Source organism: Ylistrum balloti, unplaced genomic scaffold (assembly GCF_031769215.1).
Source record: "Ylistrum balloti isolate Yb309-2 unplaced genomic scaffold, AGI_CSIRO_Ybal_v1 Utg370872, whole genome shotgun sequence".
In the NCBI taxonomy this organism is placed as follows: Eukaryota; Metazoa; Mollusca; class Bivalvia; order Pectinida; family Pectinidae; genus Ylistrum; species Ylistrum balloti.
The window spans coordinates 28,219-54,594 of record NW_026782498.1 but is presented as its reverse complement, the minus strand read 5'-3'; the positions used below and the strand labels follow the sequence as shown (position 1 = coordinate 54,594).

The 26,376-nt window shown below is 34.1% G+C and overlaps 1 protein-coding gene across 2 annotated transcripts; it reads left to right on the top strand.

Moving 5' to 3' along the window:
* The first annotated feature begins 303 nt into the window (after positions 1 to 303).
* Positions 304 to 26,376, top strand: LOC132559179 (coiled-coil domain-containing protein 9-like). 2 transcript variants are annotated; one of them, XM_060223793.1, is made up of 13 exons: positions 304 to 350; positions 5,068 to 5,175; positions 5,877 to 5,996; positions 6,594 to 6,671; positions 6,887 to 7,006; positions 10,350 to 10,967; positions 13,917 to 14,093; positions 14,604 to 14,791; positions 15,975 to 16,024; positions 17,205 to 17,282; positions 20,621 to 22,168; positions 22,541 to 22,644; positions 22,845 to 26,376. In XM_060223793.1, exons 2-12 carry the CDS (start codon positions 5,164 to 5,166, stop codon positions 22,609 to 22,611), a joined length of 3,060 nt encoding a protein of 1,019 aa, XP_060079776.1. In that variant the 5' UTR covers positions 304 to 350; positions 5,068 to 5,163; the 3' UTR covers positions 22,612 to 22,644; positions 22,845 to 26,376. The 2 variants fall into 2 exon arrangements, with proteins under 2 accessions (XP_060079776.1, XP_060079775.1); XM_060223792.1 differs by lacking the exons at positions 304 to 350; positions 5,068 to 5,175; positions 5,877 to 5,996; positions 6,594 to 6,671; positions 6,887 to 7,006 and having other exon boundaries at positions 10,353 to 10,967; positions 17,205 to 17,261.

Here is a 26,376-nt window from a genome sequence, read left to right as displayed (position 1 = left end):
TGTTACCACAAAAATGTGAATAAAATAGAACGGGTCGTATGGAAATTATTTATACAATTTCCGAGGTATCACAACGTGTCCATCTGGCTTACGAGTCAATCTGTGGAAGCCATGAAACAAGCGGGAATACCCAAAAAATATCTTAGTTAATTTATTACCAAAACATCTTCTGCTGACTGATATATGTCAAACAAACTTACTACAAAAGTCATTAGGGTTTGCCATAGTAAATGTGCATACTCAAATTTACCGCGCCAAACATCTATAACTTTATTTGGTACAGAGGAACTCTCCTATTTTGAAGGCAAGGAGTGCTCTGGCTGTCAGACGAGAATGGCAGGATAACTTTCGTGAGTATAGAAATTGCCGTCAAACTGTCGATTTCGTCAACCAAATACATGTTTGTTACGCTATCGAACAGTTTTTACGTGTACTTAAACTATTAGAACGATATTTAATATACAATATAGTGCATAAAAGTTTACTACCCAACTTCACTTTTCTTTCGCCCTCGTTGCAGGGGTTCCAACAGGATATCTGGTAGGCGACGATGTACATGTGTACATAATGTAATACTCTACTGTACATCAAACTCTTCAGTGTAACGTTTTGAAATCACAACTGTAGATTCACAACTCACTTGAGAAAGAATATGCATCAATGTTGATATATATATAGTCACCACAATAATGTATTCTGGTAATCATGAATATTCAGATGTCAATACTGGTAGTGTAATGCTACACACTGCATCATTGAAGTCTCACACGGTCACCTGGAAATAAATAAAAGATATATTATTGTATACGCATTACCTATAATATTACAAGAGATGTTATCATCTTGTCAATGATTGGAAGATGTGTTTATAACTAATTTTAGTTATATAAATAACTTCATTCTGATAGAGCATAATTAACTTTCATGGTAATATACATTGATGTTCTTTTAGTTTATATATCCAGATAAATGCATCCTATTTAAGAGATTTGTTTCCATTCAATATCAGAAATATTTACATTAATAAAGATGTGAAATGGAAGTGGAGGTTAGTTGAAGAATAAAACAGCAGTAATATCCAGTGGCATTTCCCATATAATGTATGGAAATTATTGTCATGTGACAACTTATAATGATTAAGTTTAAACTTTAAAGCATTGATGTGGAGATTTTTGAGAATGGAAAATGACAACATTTGAAACTAATTTCAGTTTTGGTAAATCCTTGAAAAGATTTATCAAAAGTGATTATTAAGTTAGATAATGTGAAACATTTCACTATTATTTAGTAACAAGTTTATCAAAGACCTGCAAACTTTTCAGTACTTTCCACAATTGTCAAGGAGATGGAATTGTTAATAATTCAAATTATAGATGCATATAGATTGCTATGTGATGTCTTCAATCAGACAGTTTGTCTGATAAATATCTTACACAAATTATACAGCATCTTACGTATATTATAACATTGTTGCATCTGCATTATATTAATATATATTTAGTGAGTACTATGTATACCTGTCACAGATATATTTGTATTCAGTATTGTGAGTGAATATGTCAGGTGATGAATGGTTTGAACAATGTGATGTCATCAAATACATAATATTATCACATATTAATCCAAGCACACACATATTCTTTGAAACTATATTAATTTCTTCTAGTTCATTAATTATGAAGTTTTATGATAATTTTGTTCATTTTGGGGCTCTTGTAAGTGAACTAGATAACTTTTTGTATGTTTGTTGATGGTGTTCTGAAGGGTGTATTTGCAGTTACATGTTTTGTGATAAGGATTACTGATATGAATGGGTTACACAGACTATCAAATTACTCAAGAAATATCAGAGAAGAAGTATGTGGTGGTTATGTCATATAAAAATCACTGGTGAACATTGTAAGCAGGAGAAGTTGACAGGAGGCTTGTGAACAGTTATGACCTGAAGCTGTATACCTGTGTATTGGATGGTCACGCCAGAATAGTTACCCCCTTGTCATCGCAGTGTATAACATTCTGTACATACCTGGCCCTACCTTTGGCTACCTACCAACCATTATCATCTCACCTGTGTAAATTATCAGGTCCCAGTATTGACATTCTTAAGAAAATAGTTTGATATGCTTCATTTGTTGCCTATAAACTTGGGTCAATGGAAATTCCATTTACTGATTTAGTTGATAAGATTTTGGTTTCCTTCTTTTAATTTGTGTCTTCTATGTATAATTTATGATTATCATACACTTTATCTTTATATACGGTGCAATAAAATCTGTCATATAAGGAATTAGATCTGACAGATCTCCTAGCATCTTTGACATGTTATGTACATGATATATGTGTTTTCTTTCATTAGACTGCTGGCTAGTAGTGATCTGGTTTATTTTTTCTCATACAAACAGTAAAAAATGAAGTGTTTTCAAAATAGATTTAAAGTTTCGATAACATTAGATTAGTTTGTCCTTCATGAACTATTAATTATCTTCTTTGATGTAATTATTTAATTTCATTTATGTCGTGGGTCTCATGAAATACTTATATTTGTCATTGTGCTGAACAGCAATGAATAGGCTACCTGTATTTCAAAAGCTAAAGACTAAACATAAACAATGTATACAAGTAACATATGAACTTTGACTTTACTCAGTGTAGTTTAAGGTGAATGATTTGAGGTTGTACTACCATATTTAACTGTCAATAAGCCCATGTCTGGTAATAAGATAATCAGAACCTTTTGTCATCATAAATTAAGTAAATTAACTCAAACTTCTGGTCAAATTGTATGTGTTGGCCGTGGGAGATTTATTACATTATGTACTGTATATGTTCTCAATGGTAAGGAATTTGTCAGCCAAACAAACAAATCTTTCAGTCTTTGAAAATGTTTTCAGGGGTATAGTCCAAAATTTTCTGAGTCGCTATTACTCATCACAATGCTGTTGGGAATTTATGACCTGGGATGTGAAATTTCACTGCACCAAGTGATGTCTACAAGGCTTATACATGCACATCACAACAATATTTGCACAACTGGTGATTTAGGATATTAAAAGAAAATAAGCCAGAGCATTTTTTGAAATCTTTCTGCAGATCCTGTGAGAAGTATATACTTGATATGTTTACTATGCATATTAACTCTTGGTATGTTTCAGTAGTCAAAAATATACCATATAGACTGTATGGCTATAGACCCTTTAGAACCTTTACATACCACAATCATTTATGTGTTGGCAAGATTACAATATCACATCATCATGGATCAGAAAGGAAATTCATTTCCTGGCTATAAAAGTCAAACTGTGAATAATTCATTCTGAGCTCACAAAGAATTTGAAAATAGTTTGAGAGTCTAATACTGTACTATACTGGTGTAATAAAACACACCTGGTGTGTTTAACAAACTGATACCTGTGTACAATATATCAATACATATAGGTTAGTACAGTAAGTTTGCTGAAAGCAAATTGTGTGTATTAAAAGAGAAAGCCAGAGGTGAAGTAGACAAGATGAGGTGAATCACTTTCAAGATATGTTTTTGGTGTGCATTTGTATATGAGTCAACTAAAACATAAATTTGGAATTATATTTGATTTGGTACTAGCTACAGCAATCTTAACTTTACGATTTTGATAGAAGTTTGAGTTATGTATGATATATTTTAGATTCTGTATCATGTTATGTGTAACCAAAATACAAGTTACTGGTAACTAGTCATAAAACCGAAGACAAAACAGTTATATGTTAGGAAGCTAAAATTGAATTGGTTTCATAAGGATATTTTATTGACTCAACAAAAATGTGTTACAGAACAGTACTACTCCTGTTTGTGATAGTTTATAGCATGTTTTGTCAACAACAGCTATTGGAATGAAGATAATCAGTATGTTTTGAAATGTGAAAAGCTTGGTATTATTTCTACCAGCTGGTAAAGTGAAAGGTGATATGATGCCATATGCTAGAAGATGATGAGAGGATTGTAAAATATAGCTGTGGAGTACTGGCTCTCGCTGTCTGCATATGTACAGACTTTGTAGGATGTGTGTATGGTTATCTGTCTGGGTGTAGGGAGTGAATCACACAGCCAAGTAAATATAACAGCTACCAGCTGATATACTACCAGGTAGCAGGTATACACCCTCTAGCTCTCTACAACACGCATCCCTACATCTTCACACACATCCTCTCGCTACAGCTACACGTACACAACCTCCTCTCACAGTAGGGAAAACCTAAATTCATCTATCTCATTATAATCTTAGCATAGTACTAGTAAATGTAGGTTTGGATGAACTATCTTAGCTCTCCATTGATACTTTCCAACCATCCAATCTTGTTAAGTCAACTGTCTGATATATTGTTGGTTTTTCAAATTGCTTTTCATCCATCAGTTGGTCAGTTCATTGTAAACAATTAATTATTACCACAATTTTAGGAAAAAAGTAATGAAGGGATCTCCTTGAAACATTCAGAACATGCATATTTTTGGGATCAGTGTAACGGTCCTAGTTGTGAATGTAAAGCTTTTAGATTTTCATTATGACTGCTTTTTCAAACTTGGGTTTCAAAGTTTGCTATCAATATTTCTGAAGAAATGCTTATGGCGATTTCCTTGGAATGTTTCCTGGAAATCCCTAAAGTGATTTATCGGAAATCCATACTGAAAATGTTCAGGAAGGCTTCTAGTTGTGCATATTCCTCACTTTAAGCTTTTATCAGATTTTCATGATGGCTACCAGTGGCTAGTTTGGATTTTGACCTTTTAAGTTTAAACTTGCAATGTCAGCACTGTAAACCCAGTATTAAAAGAGTGCAGTAATTAGATATATATATGCAGTATCTCTTGAATTGTGTTGATTTAGTAAGGCAATATGGTAAGTATGTTTCAAAAGCACAACGGCAAACAGCAGTAAAGCCATGCTCAATAAATGGTCATGTATACATAGGCAAATTGCTAATGTATAGGGTTGATAGTAGATAATAAATTCTAGTTTACTATTGTTTCTGTTTCATTCTTTATCAATGAAAAAGGGTGCAATATATAATTATCATGTTTTCCTTCATTTTCAGGATTTTAGGGGCAAAACACAAAGTCCACCAAAGTAAAACTAAATGGCCATCTGTTAAATTTTTCCCTCTCTGTTTTCCCTCAATACACACATCAACATGACTACCCAGGTAAGAAAAATTTGTCTCTATGCTTGCAGTTAAATTTGAATATCAGCATTCTAAACTTGGCTGATATTTGTTGTGACATTTAATATTTTAAAGCAATATATATTAGGTGTGTATAGTTTGCTGTTAAGAGCAATATCATGTTCTGACATTCAAATTTACATCTTTTGATGGTAAACATTGTGTCATGGAAATGTTTAAATTCGCACAAGTTGATTTCTTGGTACAAGGTTAAGGTCAGTGTTGAAGATCACTAACATCGAACAACATATTTATGCTATATAGTGATCTAGATTAGACTGTTTCAGTAGTTACTTTATAAAGCAATATTGAAAGGACTGATCCACTGATTAGGTTAAAGATCAAAGTCTAGGAGGTCCAGTTGAACTTTCATTAGATTAAAACTCAGATTATATGAAACTTTGGTAAAATATGAACAAAACAAAGATTTACGTGTGTGATAATCCCAAAACTAAGTGTAAGGAGAATAAGACCAGGTGTTACAAAATGGTAAGCATCTTCTGCTTCATTGACAACACCTGCCATGTGAATCTTCATCAATTCAAGTAATGTGATATTCCCAAATGAGAACAGGATATACAATGGAACTACATTTTTATCAACTCAAAGACTTGGATTCACTTTCTGTTAGTATTCGTTCCTTTTTATAAAGTTAATGTGCATACAAGTTTTCATGTTTACAGATTTCTGCAAACCAGGAGCTCTTCCTGGACATCCTTACCAAGGAGGAAAAGGAGGCTTTGCTCAGCAAAAAAATGGAAGAGATCCGCAGAAAAAATGACCTTCTCCGCAAACGTCATGAGGTAGTAACAATCATAAATCTAATTGCTCCGAAGGGAAATCTCTAAGGGTAATTGTTCCATCATTAGGGGTAGTTGTTCCATCTTCACGGGTAATTGTTCTATTTTTTAATTTTAATTTTTCTAAATGCAATCAATATGCCTTTACATATTTATCTCAGAAGGAAAATATCAAGTACAAGGTAGTTTCAAAGCCAAGTAAGTTAATAGTGGAAGTTTAAGGTGTAAAAATGGTGAACAATAACCTTGCTTATACCAATGTGAAGCAGTTTCAATAAATCATGGCATCACAATGTCAGAAAACAAAACATGGAACAGACAATGCTTTTTTGATAATAAAGGAAATATGTGCATTAATAAAGAACAAGAAACATAAAAGTATGAAATTTTAAAGACTTCTTAAAAGTTGCTTCAAAGATTTCATACAGATACAGAACAAATATTGGTCTGTTTTTTCAACTTGTAAAATGTACCATACCTGTAAAAATAGATTTGTATTTAAGACTTCAATATTTAAAATTTTATCTTACTTTACTACTTCAAGAAAATGTATTGCACATTTAGTGTAAAATTATTCTTAATGAAATACTGTTTTTGCAGGAAATAGAAGCAGATAAGCGAGGTTCTGGAGGTGGGCCCATAAAAAACAGACAGACTTCTCCCACGAAGGAACAAAAGGTAGGGCTGTTCTGGTGGTCATTTGAACTACTGTGTTTAAATTGATGCTTGATTATATTCTATGAACTTGTATTATGATAATGGTGCAAAAATGAGCCAAGTCTCAGTTGTATAAAGTGTTCTGATGTTTATTTGAACTTTTTACTTACATATTAATGTTTTTTGGATGTTATTGTTGATACACTGACTTCAGAGTTGGCTTGCTTTACTTACAGGCAATTCCTGAGGTTGCTGATAGAGATGAGAACAAACGACAGGAATTACCACGACCTCCTAAACCTGCTGGTAGAGGGAAACAGACAGATAAGAAGAGGAAAGACAAGCCAAGAGCACAGGTAGGTTATCTATTGTAAATCATATAATATATGTAAATTGATTTATGTATATCTCCTTTATTTGTAAGCACCTTCTCCATTTATGTATATGTAAGTACATGTGAAGATATCTTGTAGTGATGTATTCTTTCCTCAATATAATACATTGACAGTAATTTGTCTATCTCACTGAATACAAATATACATAACTTGAATACAGTTACCTATATCTTCTGTTTAACAGTTGATTCATGTTTGTTTCTGTCTTTGTTTCCCTCAATATATGTCCTTCAGTGTACTTTGTAACTGTTATATATGTGAAGTTGTGATCCTTGCTGTGTCACTTCATTGTGTAGTTTTGACCATCAGTTTATTAGCTTGAATTTTATTTAGTTTTATTTTGGACAGAAATTCTACAGTATGTGCATGTTGAATCCTGTATCATATACAGTCTCCCATCTCTTTAGAGGGGCATGCATTTTAGTAAATTTTGTAGTATGACAAATATGTCGTATAAATCAGCTTCATACCTCCAGCAAGATTAACTTGGTAGACTAGTACTTCTTAAAATAGTTATAACCTGAAATGATGCCTGGTATGCTTAGTTACCCTTAGCAATTACAACTCGGACAGAGGGTAGTAGCCTTAGTAGTGCTGAGTAAGTTGGTAATTACAATCTGATGGCTTAGTAACTCTAAGTAAACAAGGTGTTGGTCTAGTTACTCTTATTAATAACAATGAGGAGGTCTAGTAATGCTTCTTAGTTGCAATTGGATGGCTGAGTTATTCCAAGTAATATAAGTATTGACAAATAGAAAGATTAGTAACTCTTAGTGATAACAACAGGGTGGTCTAGTACCCCTTGGTAATTACAACAGGGTGGTCTAGTACCCCTTGGTAATTACAACTGGGCAGTCTAGTACCCCTTGGTAATTACAACAGGGTGGTCTAGTACCCCTTGGTAATTACAACAGGGTGGTCTAGTACCCCTTGGTAATTACAACTGGGCAGTCTAGTACCCCTTGGTAATTACAACAGGGTGGTCTAGTACCCCTTGGTAATTACAACAGGGTGGTCTAATACCCCTTGGTAATTACAGCAGGCCGGTCTAGTACCCCTTGGTAATTACAACAGGGTGGTCTAGTACCCCTTGGTAATTACAACAGGGTGGTCTAGTACCCCTTGGTAATTACAGCAGGCCGGTCTAGTACCCCTTGGTAATTACAACAGGGTGGTCTAGTACCCCTTGGTAATTACAACTGGGAGGCCAATTAACCCTTGGTGTTAATAATATGAAGGCCTAGTAACCCTTGGTGTTAATAATATGAAGGCCTAGTAACCCTTGGTAATAACAACTGGGAGGCCTAGTAACACTTGGTAATAACAACTGGGAGGCCTAGTAATCATTGGTAATGACCCTGGGTAATAAAATTTATATAGCGAATTAACTCTTAGTAGTAATGAAAACTGGATAGTCTAGTAACTCTTGAGTTAATGATAACTGGATGTCATAACTCTCAGTGATTGAAGTGGGTGGCCTGGTAACCATGGTATTTAATATGGTGGCACAATAACTCCCAGTATTATAAACTTTGGATGATAGAGACTGTCTCCATGTAGCCTTGTAAGTCCTAAAAATGGTACCTGATTGACCTCATAACTCTAATAATGGTAGTTGGTTTCTATTAACTGATTCTTTGTCTTTCCTTTCCATTTCTATCATTATGCATCATGTAAAATTTAAAAATTGAAGTATGCAGTATAAATATTCTTGACACGCTTAAGTTTTATCATTTTTGAGTTAATAAATATCCAAGAAGATTCCCTAGGTTTCCATTTAATCTCTAAGTTAAACAGATGATCTACAATGCAAATTTGATAAGACATGGTATATTTACTTTTACCTACATATACTATAACTTCTGTGATGGCCAAAATGAAACTCATACTTTATAATTAAAACACATATTGGAGTTCTTATGGGTCATGTTATTGAGACTAGACAGGAAGGTTATAGCTACAATAATATTTGTGACAAATTCTAAAATTTCAATTCTCCACAGCCAACTTTGTTCTTTACTGGAATGAAGCTATATGGATTGATAAATCAGATAATTTTTTGCTTTTCTTAAGTTGATAATCATAAAAGATGGCTACTATGAAAGGCTACCATTATGAAAAACTGTTTAATTTGAACTCAAGCTTTTTAGGGCTAATTTTACCATTAATTGTTTATTTAAAGAATTAACGATAGTTCATCAAAACAATTATTTTCTGAACATTCAAGTAGCAATCAATATTAGCAGCTGCAGGCAGTCTTTTTTAAAACCATTTGTCTCTTTATAAGTTAGTCATGTATGCAATGAGTGTCTCTTAGGTAAAAGGTAAGGCACATAGACCTCACGTTTCCTGTCCTTACATTCCAATATTTCATATATAGATAATACATACCTATGATAGAAAGATTTCTTTTAGTGTGCATTTTAATCTGATTTTATAACTTTTACTTTTCTCTTTTGGTTAGTATTCTTGACTTTTTTAAGTTTTGATGGGGATGTGTAGAAGTTCCTGGTTTTTTCACTTTCTTATCTGCTTTTTTCTGTTAATGAAGTTTTCATTTCAGATGATCACATGATGTGATCATTTACTAAAACATGCATGTCATTATGAAATATGCCTAAGTATAGAAAAAGAACAGTTTAAATATTTTTGAATATACAGAAAATTTTAAATCAAGACATTAATTACTGAAAAAAAACTGGTACATAAACAATTCTGCAAAAGAAACATTGCAAATATCCAAAGACTTTCCTTCTTGATACTATCATTTGGAAGGGTTATTGAAACACAGATAAATATTACGTCAAAAATTAATTACTACAAGTCAAGGATGACAGACATCATTAGTGCATTGTAGTACATCTTCATTGGGCAGATGTATGGTGACATTATATAGTGTCTCAATATGCCACACCTCTTTAATGGTGTCACTAAAAAATTTAATAGCTATTTTGTAAATCAATGTTGAATAGCATACAAGTTGTGAAATTAGGAACGGTCAAATGAATTATGAATTAGAAATTAAGCTTCAATCGAAGGGAGGTAACTCTGATATTTTTTTTACCTTTCTGTCATTTGAAAGGTGTACTAAAATTTTTAGTTTGAGGGTTATGGCTGAAGCCTTTGTGATTAATATTTCACAAAACATGGAATGAATTGGGAAAAAAATGTTTTGGATATTATTTCAAAATTTGTATACAACTAAACTGGAATGTTATCTGCTATCTGACCCAACTTGACTTTTAACCTTCCCTTGTGTTACTTACCTGATTTTGCATGCCTTTGTTGTGCTTTATTGGTGCAGGACAAACGTGCACGTGCCATGCGTGTGGTGTCTAACAATGAGGGTGCACGTGAGAGCCATGATAATGTGTCTCTAGTGGAGGCCTGGAACAGTGCAGTTCACAGAGACACGAACAAGCCATTCATCCATGGCTTTCATCACAATGGTTTTCAGAGGCCCCTGTCTGCAGACTTCCATGACTTCAATCGGCAGCCAAATCGCCAGAACAATTGGGAAAACAGCAACAAGTCCGGGTCGCCAGATGTCCAGGATTACCAAAGGCACAACCGTCAGGGTTCAGGCAAGGACAGAGACCATAATGTTCAGCGCAGACACAGCTTTCGAGAAAACCAGAATCAGAGGTCTTACTACAAACAGTCGTCAAGGGAGTCTGACCAAGACAGGGACATTCCTAGGTACAACAAACAGTCATCTAGGGAATCTGACCCAGATAGGGAGCTTCCTAGGTACAACAAACAGTCATCTAGGGAGTTTGACATAGAGAGGGAACAGAGGTCACACAACCGGGATAACAACCGGGACAAGCGAGTTCAGTTTCAGGACTCTGAATTTGAGCCTCGTCGTAAACGTACGCATGGTGGTGCTAGCTCTCCTCCGCACAAGGAACCCTCTGCTAATGTGAGTGTAAACCATTGCTTCTGTTTGTATCTTTGCTCTCTCTTCTGTCTCTTGTTAAGATGCTTTTCTTCTTTGTCCAAATCAATATATTTTTATGAAATAATAAACAAAACAAGCACATTGTGTAAGTATAACTTTGTCATTAGACTGTATATCTGTCGCAGCTGTAGAAAACTGGTGTCAAGGTCAGATCAGAAGTCAGACTCAGAGATCAGTGTCAGACTAAGAGGTCAAAGTCAGAATTAGAAATCCAAGTCAGATTCAGAGGTCAAAGTCATAGTAAGAGGTCAAAGTCAGAATCAGCAGTCAAAGTTAGAATCAGTGGTCAAAGTTAGAATCAGCAGTCAAAGTCAGAATCACCAGTCAGTATCACCAGTCAAAGTCAGAATCAGAGGTCAAAGTTAGAATCACCAGTCAAAGTCAGAATCAGAGGTCAAAGTTAGAATCACCAGTCAAAGTCAGAATCACCAGTCAAAGTTAGAATCACCAGTCAAAGTTAGAATCACCAGTCAAAGTTAGAATCACCGGTCAAAGTCAGAATCAGAGGTCAAAGTTAGAATCACCAGTCAAAGTCAGAATCACCAGTCAAAGTCAGAATCAGAGGTCAAAGTTAGAATCACTAGTCAAAGTCAGAATCAGAGGTCAAAGTTAGAATCACCAGTCAAAGTCAGAATCAGAGGTCAAAGTTAGAATCACCAGTCAAAGTCAGAATCACCAGTCAAAGTTAGAATCACCAGTCAGTCAGAATCAGAGGTCAAAGTTAGAATCACCAGTCAAAGTCAGAATCAGAGGTCAAAGTCAGAATCAGAGGTTAAAGTCAAAATCACCAGTCAAAGTCAGAAGCAGAGGTCAAACTTCAATTCAGAAGTCAAACTTCAATTCAGAAGTCAAACTTCAATTCAGAGATCAAAGTCAGAATCAAAGGTCAAGGTCTTAATTACGAATTTAACCATTACTGAGGGTATATCACTGGAAAGGCAAATACTAGTTCTTTCCTTGAGATGCAAGCTGCAATATACAGTTCTGCAAGAGCGATCTTCTCATTAATCTGTTCAGTTTAACATTACACTTTTAAATTAGAGGTCTTGCATTTGAATCCTAACAGAGACATTGACATAAATAATGACCTCTTTTACATAATGAATTTATAATTAAGATTGGAATTCCACAGCCTTCAGTTAATATGTTGGACACATTGATCAATATTTTAGAAATATTTTATCATAATCTTGTCTTTTATAATTGACATAAAAATAAAATTATATTCAGTGAAATGATGACACTTCTTCCCTGTAGAAATTGAATAAACTTCATTAACTTAAAAATGTTATATCTGTTAAGTACATCTGGATGCATGCCAATTTTGAATTTTGAGCAGGTCCATGCATGGCTTATTCCCTGCTGTTTGAGCTGGCAAATTTTGTACCCATGAATTGCATATTTATGTTTATAATCGTGTTGAGAAGTTGACAAACAAAATACAGTAAAACCCCACTAAGTTGAACTTCTTGGGACCATTTCAATAGTTAGAGGAATACAAGTACTTGGGTAATCAGAGGATGGTCACAGTCCATCAGGTAACGATCATCTATTGTCGCTCAGTGTCGATAAATGACATATTCATTACACTATCCTTTGATCAATCTATTTATTGATTGAAATTAGTTAAGAAAAGTTTGTGATTTCATTGTCTCAAATTTTACTGTTGAAGAATAGGTAAAATTTGTCATTCACAATATTGTTCATTTACTGCAAAATGTCCATGTAACATGCAGCAAGCATGTCACTGAGAATGACAGTAACATGATGAATAGGTACTTTTGCATTGTCTTATTTCAGCAACTTCAAGTGATCATAAAATGTAGGTTTCATATTCTCTTTTTCATTGTGTTAGTGATTAACCTCATCTGCTAAAACCTTTTGGTAAGGGTACACGGAGAATGGTGTTGGATCTTTCATCTGTTCTCTCCAGCTAAATATGTACCATTAAGAAGTTTTGTTTTATGCTAAATATAAAAGCAAACTTATGTTTGAACTCCAGTTGATATTTTCAATGGCAGTCTAAATTAGATATGCACATGAAATGTCCTGATATGTTATATCTATGTAATTATGTCACTGTTAATCCTCGAATATCTGTCCTGTCAGACACCTGTATAAACACTCAAGAATGCTGCAGTTGGACACAGTCATGTGTGACATCGATAAATTTTGGCAACCATGACACCTGTTCAACAACAAGAAGAAAATACTAAAATACTTGGCATCTAAGGGAGAGGGATAAAAATGAGTTTGAGGAATGTGGGTATGCAAGGAATGAGGGTTGAAGGAATATCAAGTCCAGTAACAAGGATTATGTAAGGGTATTCATGTAGTGCGAATTCAAGAAAGTGGGGTTTTACTGCACATATAACAGCTGTACTCCTCGTTAGTGTCAACTTACAAAAATCTTGCATATTAATTCTGAAATCTTATGTTGGCGTGCTTGATACTGTCGGATGTATAGATTTTATCTAGAACCTACTAGAATGACAGTTAGTTAGACAGACAGCAATTATTACCATGACATTTTGTCAAAAGATTAAGGTCATAGTTTGGACAAATTTTGTAACTGCTCATGTCAAAAAATCACTAGTGTAAAACATTTTGCAATGAATTTCATTCAGTCAATTAAACACAGAGGAATGTATGGTATATATAAGTATGGTGTGCAGGAATAATAGGATTATCAAATAAGTTACCTTTCATCATGCATAACGCTTACTGGTATGATTGTATGTCTTCACAAAAATTACTGATCAATTTCTGGTAAAAACTTTCAAGAATGAAATCTTTCCTCTTTTTTTTAATTTTTTCATCATTTAAATGGAATATCTGGAAGTATTCCTCATATTAAAATATAATTGGTTGATTTTTTATATATGGTTTGGGTTGTAACTTCCATTATAGGGACCGCCCCCTGATCCTGCCTATAATTTCCTGACTGATCGAACCCGCGAATGGGCAAACACAGTCGCAGAGAGGAACCAAGAGCAAAGCAACAATTACACGAGGCATCCAAAAAACTTTGGTGGCACAGATTTCACAAATGTGAAAAACAAAATGAAAGTTGTAAAGGAACGCCAGGTAATCATTAGGTTTTTTCTGTGATGGACTGTTACATATATTTATAAACATAAAGAATTAAGTCACATCTTCTTATGAATATTACCTGTATAAAATAGAAATTCTATCAGAGAAACAGCAACAGGTCACTTCTAATGCTGTGAAATTGATTAAAATGTGAACAGGTAAACTTGTCATTTTTGTTTCCAGAACTTTTCCCAGCTCAGCTACAGTACTGTACTAAATTAGTCAGCTCCTGACAACTGAATATTAGATATGATGGTGGTTTTCATTCAAGTTGATTTTTAACACCTACCTATCCTACCATTTCAACTTGTAATTGTAAGCCATATTTTCTTGCTCTTATCAAAAGAATTGCATTTACCATGGACGTTGACATTGGGATGCCTGAGAAAAATATGGTTTGCTTATGTTGTTAAGGTTTTTGTAATGATATTTTCAAACTGATCATGATAAACTATAAAGACAACAATTAGTTGAACCTTTGAATAAAGTATATTTTGTTGGCAGGAGAGAGGTAGAGGTGGACCTCCTAGATCTAAGATGGAGATGGCTATGGCAATGACAGGCCGAGAGCGACGGCAGTACATGGAGTGGCGAGCAGAGCGTGAGGCGGTGGACCAGGCCAGAATTGATCGCCAGAAAGCCTCTTCTGGGGAATGGCGACGAGAGTGGGACAACGAAAAAAGTGCTAAAGAGTAAGTTATGTTTTATATATACTGAACAATAACAGAAGTGAACAATCAGATTACACTAATTAATACAGTAAAAAAGTGATAGATGTTTGCTTTGAGTCCCTTTATGCTGACTTATTAAGTGGAACCTGAGAACGTTCAGGCTAGCTTCATGCTCACTTAGTTCATACATGATCAACAGATTGAAACAATGGGCTGTATTCGTATCACAATGCATGAATCACTAATTGGTGTCATTACTTGTATCAAACTTAATGACTTTTTCTGAGTGACTCATCTGATACCACCTCGGATAAGAGTGAACCACTAGAAGTGAACTACAAGACATTAGCATATGTATCAGAGTCCACCAGCACCCTGTGTTTGGATGAGAGAAAGTAAAAATACATAACAGAAACATTGCTTAACAAATATTACTCAGAGACATGGTTAAATACAAATACTTTATTAAGTTAATATAACGGCTTACCTGCCCTTAGTACTATATACATGTTTACATATAACGTCACAATGCAAAAGCGAGCCCCATTTTTAGTACTTCAGGGGTGAAAATTGTCAGAAAATTTGTCCTGATGAAGCCTCACCCTAGAGGCAAAACTAGTTGACCATAATAAATTACCCACTAATTGGTAACGCTTGGGTATGTTGTGATTGAATTCTACCTTTATTAATTTTAATATTTTACTTCATCGCTCTGCATACCTCTTGGTATCCATACCCAACGCGAAGTACCCCACTGATCAACCCTCAAACTTGGAACTGACATTTGCTCTATTTTTTAGTTGTTAAACTTAATGACTGATATCAACAGATCTAGTCAGTGTAATATAAAGTTGTATGCTACACTTTCTAGTATTAATCAGATCTGCTTGTAAATAGATATTACTTACCTCATTATCAATAGATAGTATTTGCCACAATACAACACAAAACATTAATTGAGGTATTTTGTTATGGAAATAGGACCAGCTATGTCCTGGCATTTTAAAGAATCACTCTTAGATGGTGTCTACAAAAAAAATTGTACTTACATCACTGCAGATGTGTTCAGATATGTATTTTGTACATTTTACATGAATAGGATATATTCCATGAAGTGTGAGATTCTGATTTTAGATACGAAAAAGAACCGGTACAATTAGAATTTCACGCTCTGTGTTCATTGTAAAATCATTTTGTTTTCCAGTTACGAAGATCAAGAGAATCCCAAACGATCAGAACCTGCCAAACGACCAGGTAAGCTGTAATATTGGGTAGATCAAGCATATAGCATTTTTAAACATTTCCAAACCATATACAAATTTTCAGAATAGATTTATTATTTTAACTGTTATGTGTTTTATATATACAAGACAGAGAAACAAAACTGTCGTTTGTCTGAAAACCTAATTTTGTTGTGATATACCTAATAATACCTCCTGTTTACTTTCCAAATTAGGGTGTGACTAGGTTTTAATGTGCTTGCAAAAGGTGGTAAAATGCTTTATCAATCCCTTAAGAAAAAGACCTAATTGTACAGCTCAAATGTTGATCATTAGGAATATCTTTTTCATACAAGAAAAGCAAAACTGCCCATTTCCTGTACTAAAAAGGTTAAGTGTAGATTTTACACAAATACACTTTTAAAGTCCAATGATAGTAAATATTGAGACAGTATCCCACTCTAGCCTCACAAATCCAGACTGTATTGATAAGCTGATTGCAATATTATCAAGTCAGTATTTACAAATATTCTTCTATTTTACTTTCCTATTTGAGTTTATACTGTATTCGTATAATTGAGACCAGGAAGCTTAAGGTGGATGGCTGAATGATAGTAGCTTTAGTATATAACCTGATTTGGGGTCATAACATACCATTATCGTACAGGTATAGCTCTACCTGGCTTGAATGTCGACATTGGTATTGTAGGTCTCGTAAAATTAATCTGTATACATTAATGGCTTGGTGTATCTTTGGTTCTTTAGTAGTCTTACCACTGTCAAAATCCATTTCTGGTACCATCTTTATCTTGTTTGGAAAATCAGTAATACTAATAGCTTGTGCAGAGGCACAGCTTTTGTTACATGACCTTCATTTTGTTGTCAACCTTTCTTTAAAAAACTACATTAAGAACTCATTTTAACCGATTTGTCACTGAGCATAAATGATTGAATAGCGCTCGATTTTCGGCCCTCATTTGGAATTATGAAATTAATTGTAATTGTATAAGGAATCCCTCATGTTGCTATGAGGTTCTCATTAAATGGCAAGTGTTTCTCATATCACTGTATTGAATAAATACTGAAACAATCAAGTGAGCAATACAAACCCTTGCAGGTGCTTCCATCGTAATTGTTTCTGTATTTCTATAACATTTTTTTGTTATAATTAGTACTTGACTTGGGTTGACAAGCTTGAATTTTATGATTTGAAGCTGGTCGTATAGGCAGTGGTCGATTTGACCGCGGCGAGCGAGATGAGAGACAGAAAGGTGAGATCTGTGAGCAGCCAGGTATATATATAAGTATAGCACACATGTGTAACTCGTGCTTGCTCCATAGCTGTATGTCCCACAGTCTACTTCCCTCTAGTAACATTCATTAATGGTGGGCCTTGTCCTCATGTTTTGTAGCATGTATCAGAATTTGGTTCAAATGCATGTTTCCTTATTACTGTCAATTTTTCTTTCTACATTTATTTATTAACACTAATTGACCGTTATATGATGTCTTATTTACCATATGTCATCCCAAGTGTACCATTTTGCAACAGATTCATTTTCTTTCAAATTAAACCAAATTAATACCGATGGATTTTTACCCCACCTCCAGTTTTAGAATTTAATGTAGAACTCTGATTTAGTTCTCTGAAAAATAAGAGATATAAAAGTTGTAAAGAAAGACAATATACATGTACAATTCAGCATGCTTTTTCTACAGTGTTAAATTTGATATGATTGCAGTTGTTTTCAATCTCTATTTGTAAAGCATGATAGTGATTCTTGGCTGAAGTATTGAAAACGACTCCCTTGATCCTGTACCATTAGACCTACTATGCCCTAGAACCAATTCTGGTCATTCCATCAATTTCTTCAAATAGAGGACTTGACAAGTATGAAAAAATGAGCAAAAGAATTTAGTTTATCAGAATTTTTTCTGATGTTTCTGATCGTTACAGCTTTTAAATTTTAACTGGGTTGACATTGATGGTTATATAGGTGCCACTGCTTTAGAATATTGATGACATTGGGAAAATGGTAACAGTACTCATGTACCCATTTTACGCTGTGTGGGTTTCTGGATTACTTCTGCTGACTTCATGGTGACAGATTTATCATCATTCATATTAACTGATGGATGTAGTTTGCTAGAAGAAATTAAAATAGTTTTATTATGTACATACTCTACTATAAATGCTCATTTTTTTATCGTGTTGTATTTTGATTTCATTTTACCATTATTGTAACTGCCACATTATTACATTAAAATTATTTTCTTTGTCCCAAAAGACTAATTTGTTTTTTTCAGTAAGAGCATTTTTCCACTGTATTCCAATCAATGTTTTTTTTTTCTCTTTTTCTTTATTAATAGCACTACAGTGATAGTATCATATCACATTTGTAAATATTTTAATTGGATTTTGTATCAAAATCTTGTCACTAGATTATAACCAGAATATGATCACATTTAAGTTCCAACATATTTCTGTCAGTGTTGCTTTAATAATGTTTGCCTTTACACACCTTTCAGGATTTTAATACACTAGGTAAAAAGTAAATCAATTACTGCATTATAGTGCGGAGTATTTAGTGTTATACACCAGCAGAAAGAATATAATTTATATAATTATATATGTTCCTACCTATGCTTTTTAATGATTGAGCATTTTATTATTTAAATCAGAGGTACGTGTATTTATAGTGCATAATGTATATCATGAAAAAGATAGGCTGGGACATTTTTTTTGCTGTTATGCAAGGACCATTTTAGACAAAATTCTCAACTGTTCCTCAGTAAATATCACCTCGTAAAATTGTCTAAGCAACAGGAAGTTATGAACTCTGCATAAATAAAATAATTTAAATATTTAAGTGTAGCCATACACAGTAAAGAAACACTAATTCCAAACATATTCAATCTTACTGTATTTAAAATGTTAAATTCCATGAGATCAAGATCAATCCTCTTTTCTATGGTTGAAAAAAATTCTTGAATCAGCAAAAATGTCAATTCTGCAAACAAGAAGAGTTTTGCTCAGGTTAGTGTCATGTACACTATGTGTGTCAGTGCTAGTGCGCTTTACACTGGTCATTTATCTGATGAAGATCACAATGTAGTCATCAAAATGTCATTGATACATCTTCTAGTGGTTGTGTTATAAGAACTTCCAACCTATAGCTCAAGTTATGTTTTGATGTTTATTTTGCAGAAGTACATGTAATGATCAAGTTTCCTTGTAAATTAAAATCGTACTATTATATATGATGAATGCTGACAACATTAAGTCTTCCAACATCTGGATGGTGATATGTGCAGGTGTAAAATGGCCACATGCAGGTTCAATGTTACAGTTTATCATAACCAGATATTGTGTATTTACACTCTACTATGTTCATAGGTAAGAGATTATGTGTGTATCCTGCAGACTGCATGATTTGAATAGTTGATAATAATTTTCAGAAACTTTCTTATATAAGTAAATTGTTTGTGACAAATTAAGAGGGTCAGTATTGTTGATTTTCTAACAAATATATGGCAAAACTAAGATTTGGAAATGTTACTCTTAAGTTTTATAAACTATTGTTATCATAACTGATATAACTTCTTGTTAATTTGAACTCCTTACTATAATTGTTCTGAAAGTATCTATGTGTCAAAAAAGGGAAAATATTGGCCACTTTTTATAAAGAATTACACATTGAATATAGTAAAGAACTGCCATGAAAATATATATGTAACTTGGATTTTAAGTGTTGGAAGGATAAGGTTGTTCTGTAATCAGGTGTTTTATCCATGACTTGATGTTCATACTTCTTTTCTTGCAAAGCTTCCAAATAACCAGAATGAACAGATTTGGTGTTTTGTGTCATATGTGATGTTGTGAAATGTTTTATGCCTTTTGTCATACAGCATGATTTAATCTAGTATAACTGTCCAAATTATTTGAACGTCATTTCGACAATGTAAAAAAGAAAGTCGCAGTATACATCAATTATTAGTTCCCAAATGAACGAATGTGGTTTTGCGTTGGGTCTGTCTGAACTTTAGCTACTTAATACTTGGGTTACGACTTCACCTTAGTGAGGTGTTGTGTCATAGATCAAAAGTAGGTTGTTCTACTTATATTTTGACCTTTGACCTACATAAAATAAAGCTACATTTCAAAAGTTTGTCCACGCTCTATTTCCTACACTACAAGTCACAAGAACTTCATTGTTGGGCATGAGCTCACTTTAGTGAGGCAATGTGTCAGTGGGAGATTCATTCGCTGAAATGACTTATGATACACAGTTTTTCTTAACTTATCATTTAGTGTTTGAGTTTTTATGTAAATAAACCGCTGTGCTTTGAAACAAGCTATGCAGAGTAAAAGCTATATGGCTTGGAATAGTTCCAGTTTTGTTTAATCTTTTGAGCTCAAATGAATTTTTTCTTGAATGTCATTAAGACTTGGAGTACACTCCATAATATGATAAGGACTGCATCTGTAAGTTTAAAAAAGAAATATGATATTACTTTTCTCAATATATATGCTATTGTTTCAAGTCCATTAAAGGCATTTTAGTTTTTTTGGTATATGATTTTAATTTGATACTGTAAAATGAATTTTTTAACTTTTTTTTTTTTTTAGGTACTGCTGGTACTGGTCAGTCAGAGAAGGCACCAAATCGACAAAGGGATAGTGAAGGAAGCAGACCCAGAGAGGGTGAAGCTCATCCTCGCAAACGAGAAGAAAATGACAGAGAGGGTCCACCGCGACCAATGGGAAGAGGTCGAGGCAGAGGTCGAGGAAGAGGTCGCCCAGGGAGTGGGGAAGTGAAGCCCCAGAGGGTGAGGACAACTTCAGGTGAGGATCGCAAAGTAGAAACACAGCACGACCTCCTTGTTATTAAATTGGACAACTCACCTGGAAAGGTGAGTGATGGAAGTGTGGAGATTGAGTATTCAGATGGTGAGACACCCAATAGTACAGTCATCACCACTTCCTCTGGCAGATTGCCAAACTCTCGCACAGCCCAAACATCCACAGAGGAACTGTGGTGGGATGAAGAGGCAGATGACCTCCTCACAGGCAGTCTGATAGGCGAGGACGGGGATGACATCTTCGAGCATAAGGAGCTGTTTGGTGAGCATGTAAGTTTAGAAGAAGACCATGATGGTCTAAATCTCCACGACAATGTACAGGAAGACCAGTTCCTGTATGATTATGAGGAAGGCCAGTTTGATAGTACGCCTCGCCAAAGTCAAAGTCAGGGTGACACAGATGAATGGGAGGACTGCCCAGAGGAGGAAGAGGAAGACCTGGAGAACCATGCTAAATCAGATGTAATAAAGATCAACTGTCACCTTAACCCAGAGGCACCGGAGTTCACACCCCACTCTCCTCATTCCCCTATCTCAGACACAGCTGTTAACAAAACCTCAGGAAAAGCATCTGCAAGTAAAGCTGCTGGTGCCTCTTCTAAACCCCAACACACTCCAAATGCCAAACTATCAAAAGCTGCTACTAAAAGTGATGTAATAGCTAAACAAGACAGTGGATCCTCAGGGCAGAAAATGAAGAAAGAGGTTCAAAAAGAAGACAGAGCTGCTAAGACACCACTCAGTGACAGTAGTGATAGCAAGCAGAAATCTGCTGCAGTTGAAAGTCCAAAAGTGGATAGCATGCAGAAATCTGCAACAGCAAAGAGTACTAAAAAGATTGATAAACAGAAACCTGGCGAAAGTCCAAAGAAAATCAGTGGACAGAAATCAGTTCCACAGAAGGATGTTAAAGTTGAGGAGATGAAAGACAAATTATCATGTGATGCACAAAACATGGTCACTTCTCAAAACAAGGAAGAAGATCGTAAAGTGTGCACATCCTCTGAAGGAAAAGATGAAGGTAAGGATTCTCAGGAGGAAGTAGTGTCCAAAACAGAGGAGGAAACATCCTCTAAACAAGAGGATCACGTACACTCTGAAGTGAAGGACATATCCTCCACTCAGGAGGAAGTGCCGTCCTCCTCAGAGGACAATAGTCCTCAGGTAAGTAACACACCCACAGAGAAGGGTGATGTTAAACCACAGATGGCCGAAAACATTGACAAGACGGAGGGAAAACTCACAGAAGTCGACAGCCAGACACTGAACGACTTACCAGACGAGGCAGCACAAGTCTCAGTTGTGGACGACTCAGGTGAGCTTAAGACATGGTTGAAATGTCACAAGCTTCGTATTATGTTATGAATAGAAGTTTTATTCTGTCTTATCTTGAGATAGACAAACTAGGACTGTAAAACTTGTGTGTTTCTGGAGTATTTATGGATTTGTATTACTTACCGAAAACCTAAAGTTAAAACAGTTTTGAAAACACAAGGAACCTACTAAATCATATTGTGTTTCCAGGTATAAAATGTACATTATTCAATTACAACGATTTCTTGCAAGAGGACATACAACCTTTGTAACAAAAAAAGGGGGAAAAAATTAAAAAATAAATGCAAAAATATGTTCATAATAAACACCATCATTATTGTAATGTTATAATGTTAATCTTATTATAATGTAGGTAAAGGTGAGGATTGTAAGGATCCCGAGAACCCCAACCTTCCACAGGAGAATGAAGATGCTGCCTCCTAAGTTCATACCACAACCAGTGCTAATGATCTCCTTGTAAGTCAAACATTTTCCTATATTTGTATAAATGAATATATTCAAAAATTTGAAATTCATACAAATACATTCAATCATGATAAACACTGTCAAAATTTTGAATAAAAAGATCAATTTTAATTAGTAAAGTAATGTTTGAATAGGTTTTCATATCTCACTACCTGTACTGTATTTTGGATTTTGTTTCCTGTTTTTGTCAGCTTAAGCTTGGAGTGCAGAAATACACCAACACTGAAGGAGATCAAGCACCCATAATCCATCTTTCGCTGACCAGTAGTAAATGGTCATTCATGTACAGTAGTTAAAGCATCATCTGACCTGTATGTGTGCAGCTGCACATGTACTGCTTTCTCATACTGTGTGAAGCATTAATACAGATGACTGGATGTCTGTGGACTGAAACTATCATGAAAGTTGCTACATGTTGTAAACATTGGATTATCTCCCTTCCATCATTGCAAATCAATATATTGAATTTACAAGGATTTGGATTTGAATCAAGTGACCTGTCTCTTTGATAAAAGTAGAACCATAAAGACCTGTCACTCTGTACTTGTGGTAGTATAAAAAGGCTAATTAGTAAAAAAAACATTTTAAAATGCCAGATACATAGTATTGTACGTTTTGGTATAGGACATTATCTGTCGGAACATTCACTTGTAATCAGTAAGATCACACAAGTTCAGAGTGAAAAGTCTTTGTTGTGGTGTTCTGTATTATTTGTTGGATAGTTGACAGAAATATTAAGGTAATATATCAGCTGACGTCATGGAGATGGCCTGGAATTCTTGCTTACCAGGTACAAAGTTTGGTTGAGTGACCTTGAAATGGAGTTTTGCAAAGTGACCTTGATACATTGTTATTGTATTGATTGATGGTCTTTTCAAGTATTTAGTGTTAGATATGTTGATATAGGTAGATTCAGACATCTTGTGGATGATATCCAGATCATTTTGCCTAACTTTGTTCTAGAGTCTTGTATCTAATATAAGTGTGCTTGCAACTTAATAGCTACTAATGCTCGAAGATAATGTTCTGTGTGCCAAAAAAATTAAAGGAAAACACACTTTCCTATTCTATTTTTTAACAATTATATTGTATGAAATTTTCATTCATTGGATGAATTTTTAAGATCTTTTTAAACAATATCTGTGATAGAACAATGATGATGGAGAAAAAGTTAGGTCAACAAAGTGTTTTATTAAGTTACAAACTATATCACTGCCGTACTATCAGAGAATTTTTAGAATGACTTTCTCTAAGCTGATATTATTGTCAATTTTGATGCATCTTGTGTGCACAACTGAACAATATTGTAATATTTATACTCAAATATACCTGTGTGAGGCCTAAATGTGTTTCAGTGTTAAATTTCTGCCAACACTGAGGAAGTAGTCGTAACTGTTTTAGATTAAACTTGCTTTAGCAGTTGTACTTTTGAAAATTCACATGTATTAAGTACTTATTAAATTTTGAATAACAAGCTTTGTTAAAAAAGATAAAAAGCTTACATTCTTTTCACCAAATAGGGCAAGTATTTTTGTTACATAAGCTGTGGTGTTGCGTTGAATTGTAGGGCTTGACACTGTGATCTGTGCTTGACACTGTGACCCATGCTTTCTAGAACCTTACTAGGGTATATGATTTGTAATGAAAGATGTTGTGTATGAAATCATTTTTATCTCATTTTCCATCATTTTTAATCATTGAAGTGTTGTTATGCGATGAACACATGGTGCTTAGGTGGTATGATTACCTTAACTCATGAATATGAAATATGTACATATCAGAAGTACACATGAATCCTAGAGAGGAGGGGAAATATAAAACTCATAACTATAATACACATACTACTACAGTATACTCCTTTTGATATGTACCCATGGACTTTTAACCTTAGTTTTACTTTGATCTTGGAAAATGTTAGAAAAGCAATTTTTGTTTTATAAAGTTTGAGATATGTTACAGGAGAACATATATGACAACTACTTTTTTTTTTTCCTAATTAGATTTAGTATCTATATAATCCTTTATTGGTTGTGGGTCAATACCTCTCTGTCTCGGAGTTAGACAATTTTGTTATGTTGATTTAGATAAGATGATGACATACACAAGTTTTGGTAATGATTACACATCTTGTGATGATGAGGTACACAAGTAGTGCTGTGCTGTTAGTAATGATAAGTTAGTACATTAGGTTGAAGAAGTCATCAATTTTAGAGGATTTTTTGTGCACATTGTTACGAAAATAGACTTGCCAGATGGAATTCTTTAAGGATCAATTTTCTAGAGGAGCATGTTGTCTGCAAGTGTGGCAGATGTCATTATACTGGGATTTGTGAATAGCTTTGTTGCATACTATCTTGAAGGGTTTATGCATGAATTTGAGATTTTTTTGTATACAATGTGTTCAATAAATTATCCTGATGGATAAATATGCTATGTGATATAGGCATAGAATGGAATGGATTAATAGTCATGCGTAATATATTCTGTATTGATATATTTATTATTTTTGTGTAGAAATCAAGCTACTATTCATCAATTATTTTTCAGACAGTTACACAATAAGGGCATTGAATTAAGATTTGTTGGGATTTAACATCTGCTTTCTGTATGTTAAAAAAAACAGTGTTCCTGAAAATGTATTGGATTGAATAGCTGTACCTCATTATTCTTTCGACTTTCGTGAAATGTTAGTCTAGGTGGTATTGCATGGATGTGTACTTAGTGCCCCTTCTGGGATTTATATCTCTCCAAGTTGAAAAAATATTACTTTACAAAGTTGTAAAGAGAACATGAAATTTTGGATATTAAACCTATTCTTTACGTTTGCTTTATGATACCAGTTAGAACTTTCGACATTTCAATTCAGTTCCCATAAAAAAACACAAAAACATGTAAGGTATCAAAGACTTATCATTTCTAGGGACTGAGTAAGTTTTTGGTAAAATTTATATATAGAACAGAAAACAGAGAGGATATGTGATTAATATATACAATTTAAAGAATTAAAATCACGATAAGGAAGTTTGGTAGAAAGTATGATATATATTACCAACCTATCAGTCATTCAAAGTGTCCTTGTCAAATTCTTCCTTGTTGATACACAATTGGTGGATAATAGCTTACATTTCTGGATATTCAATGTATCCCGAGTTCATTTTCATACTCGCTAAACAAAATTTTCACTTTTTAAAAGGCATACTGCTGCTGTGTTTGTATTTTCTGTACAGTGATCTGGTGTGGCGTGGATGTCGCACCAGACTACTGGGATTGTTTTGTACCATAAACAATATGTCCTTCATTGTGTGTTGATCCCCACCTTATTGTACCTTTTTTTGGTTTGGAATAGAGGTCAGTCTTTATGCTGAACAAGGAAACTTTTTGAGGCATCAAGTTGAAAAGAAAATAATTCATATCAGGTGTAGAGTTATTGTTTATTAAGAATGGCTACAAAACAAGTTAAAAATAAATCATAGAGAGAAAAAATGCATTTATCATAAAATCATGGTCATCATTATCATTGCATGGTGTTAAGGTCATACTTATTGTAACAGGGAACAAACATTCCCAGACAGAAGTCAGTCTGTAGACTTCGTTATAATACTTACTTACATTATTTAAAAAAGTGAAAAAAAATATGCAAGCCATATATCCTACACTATCTGGAACATATTGGTACATCTTTAAACTTATATTATTTATAATAAAACCCTTTATACAAACATG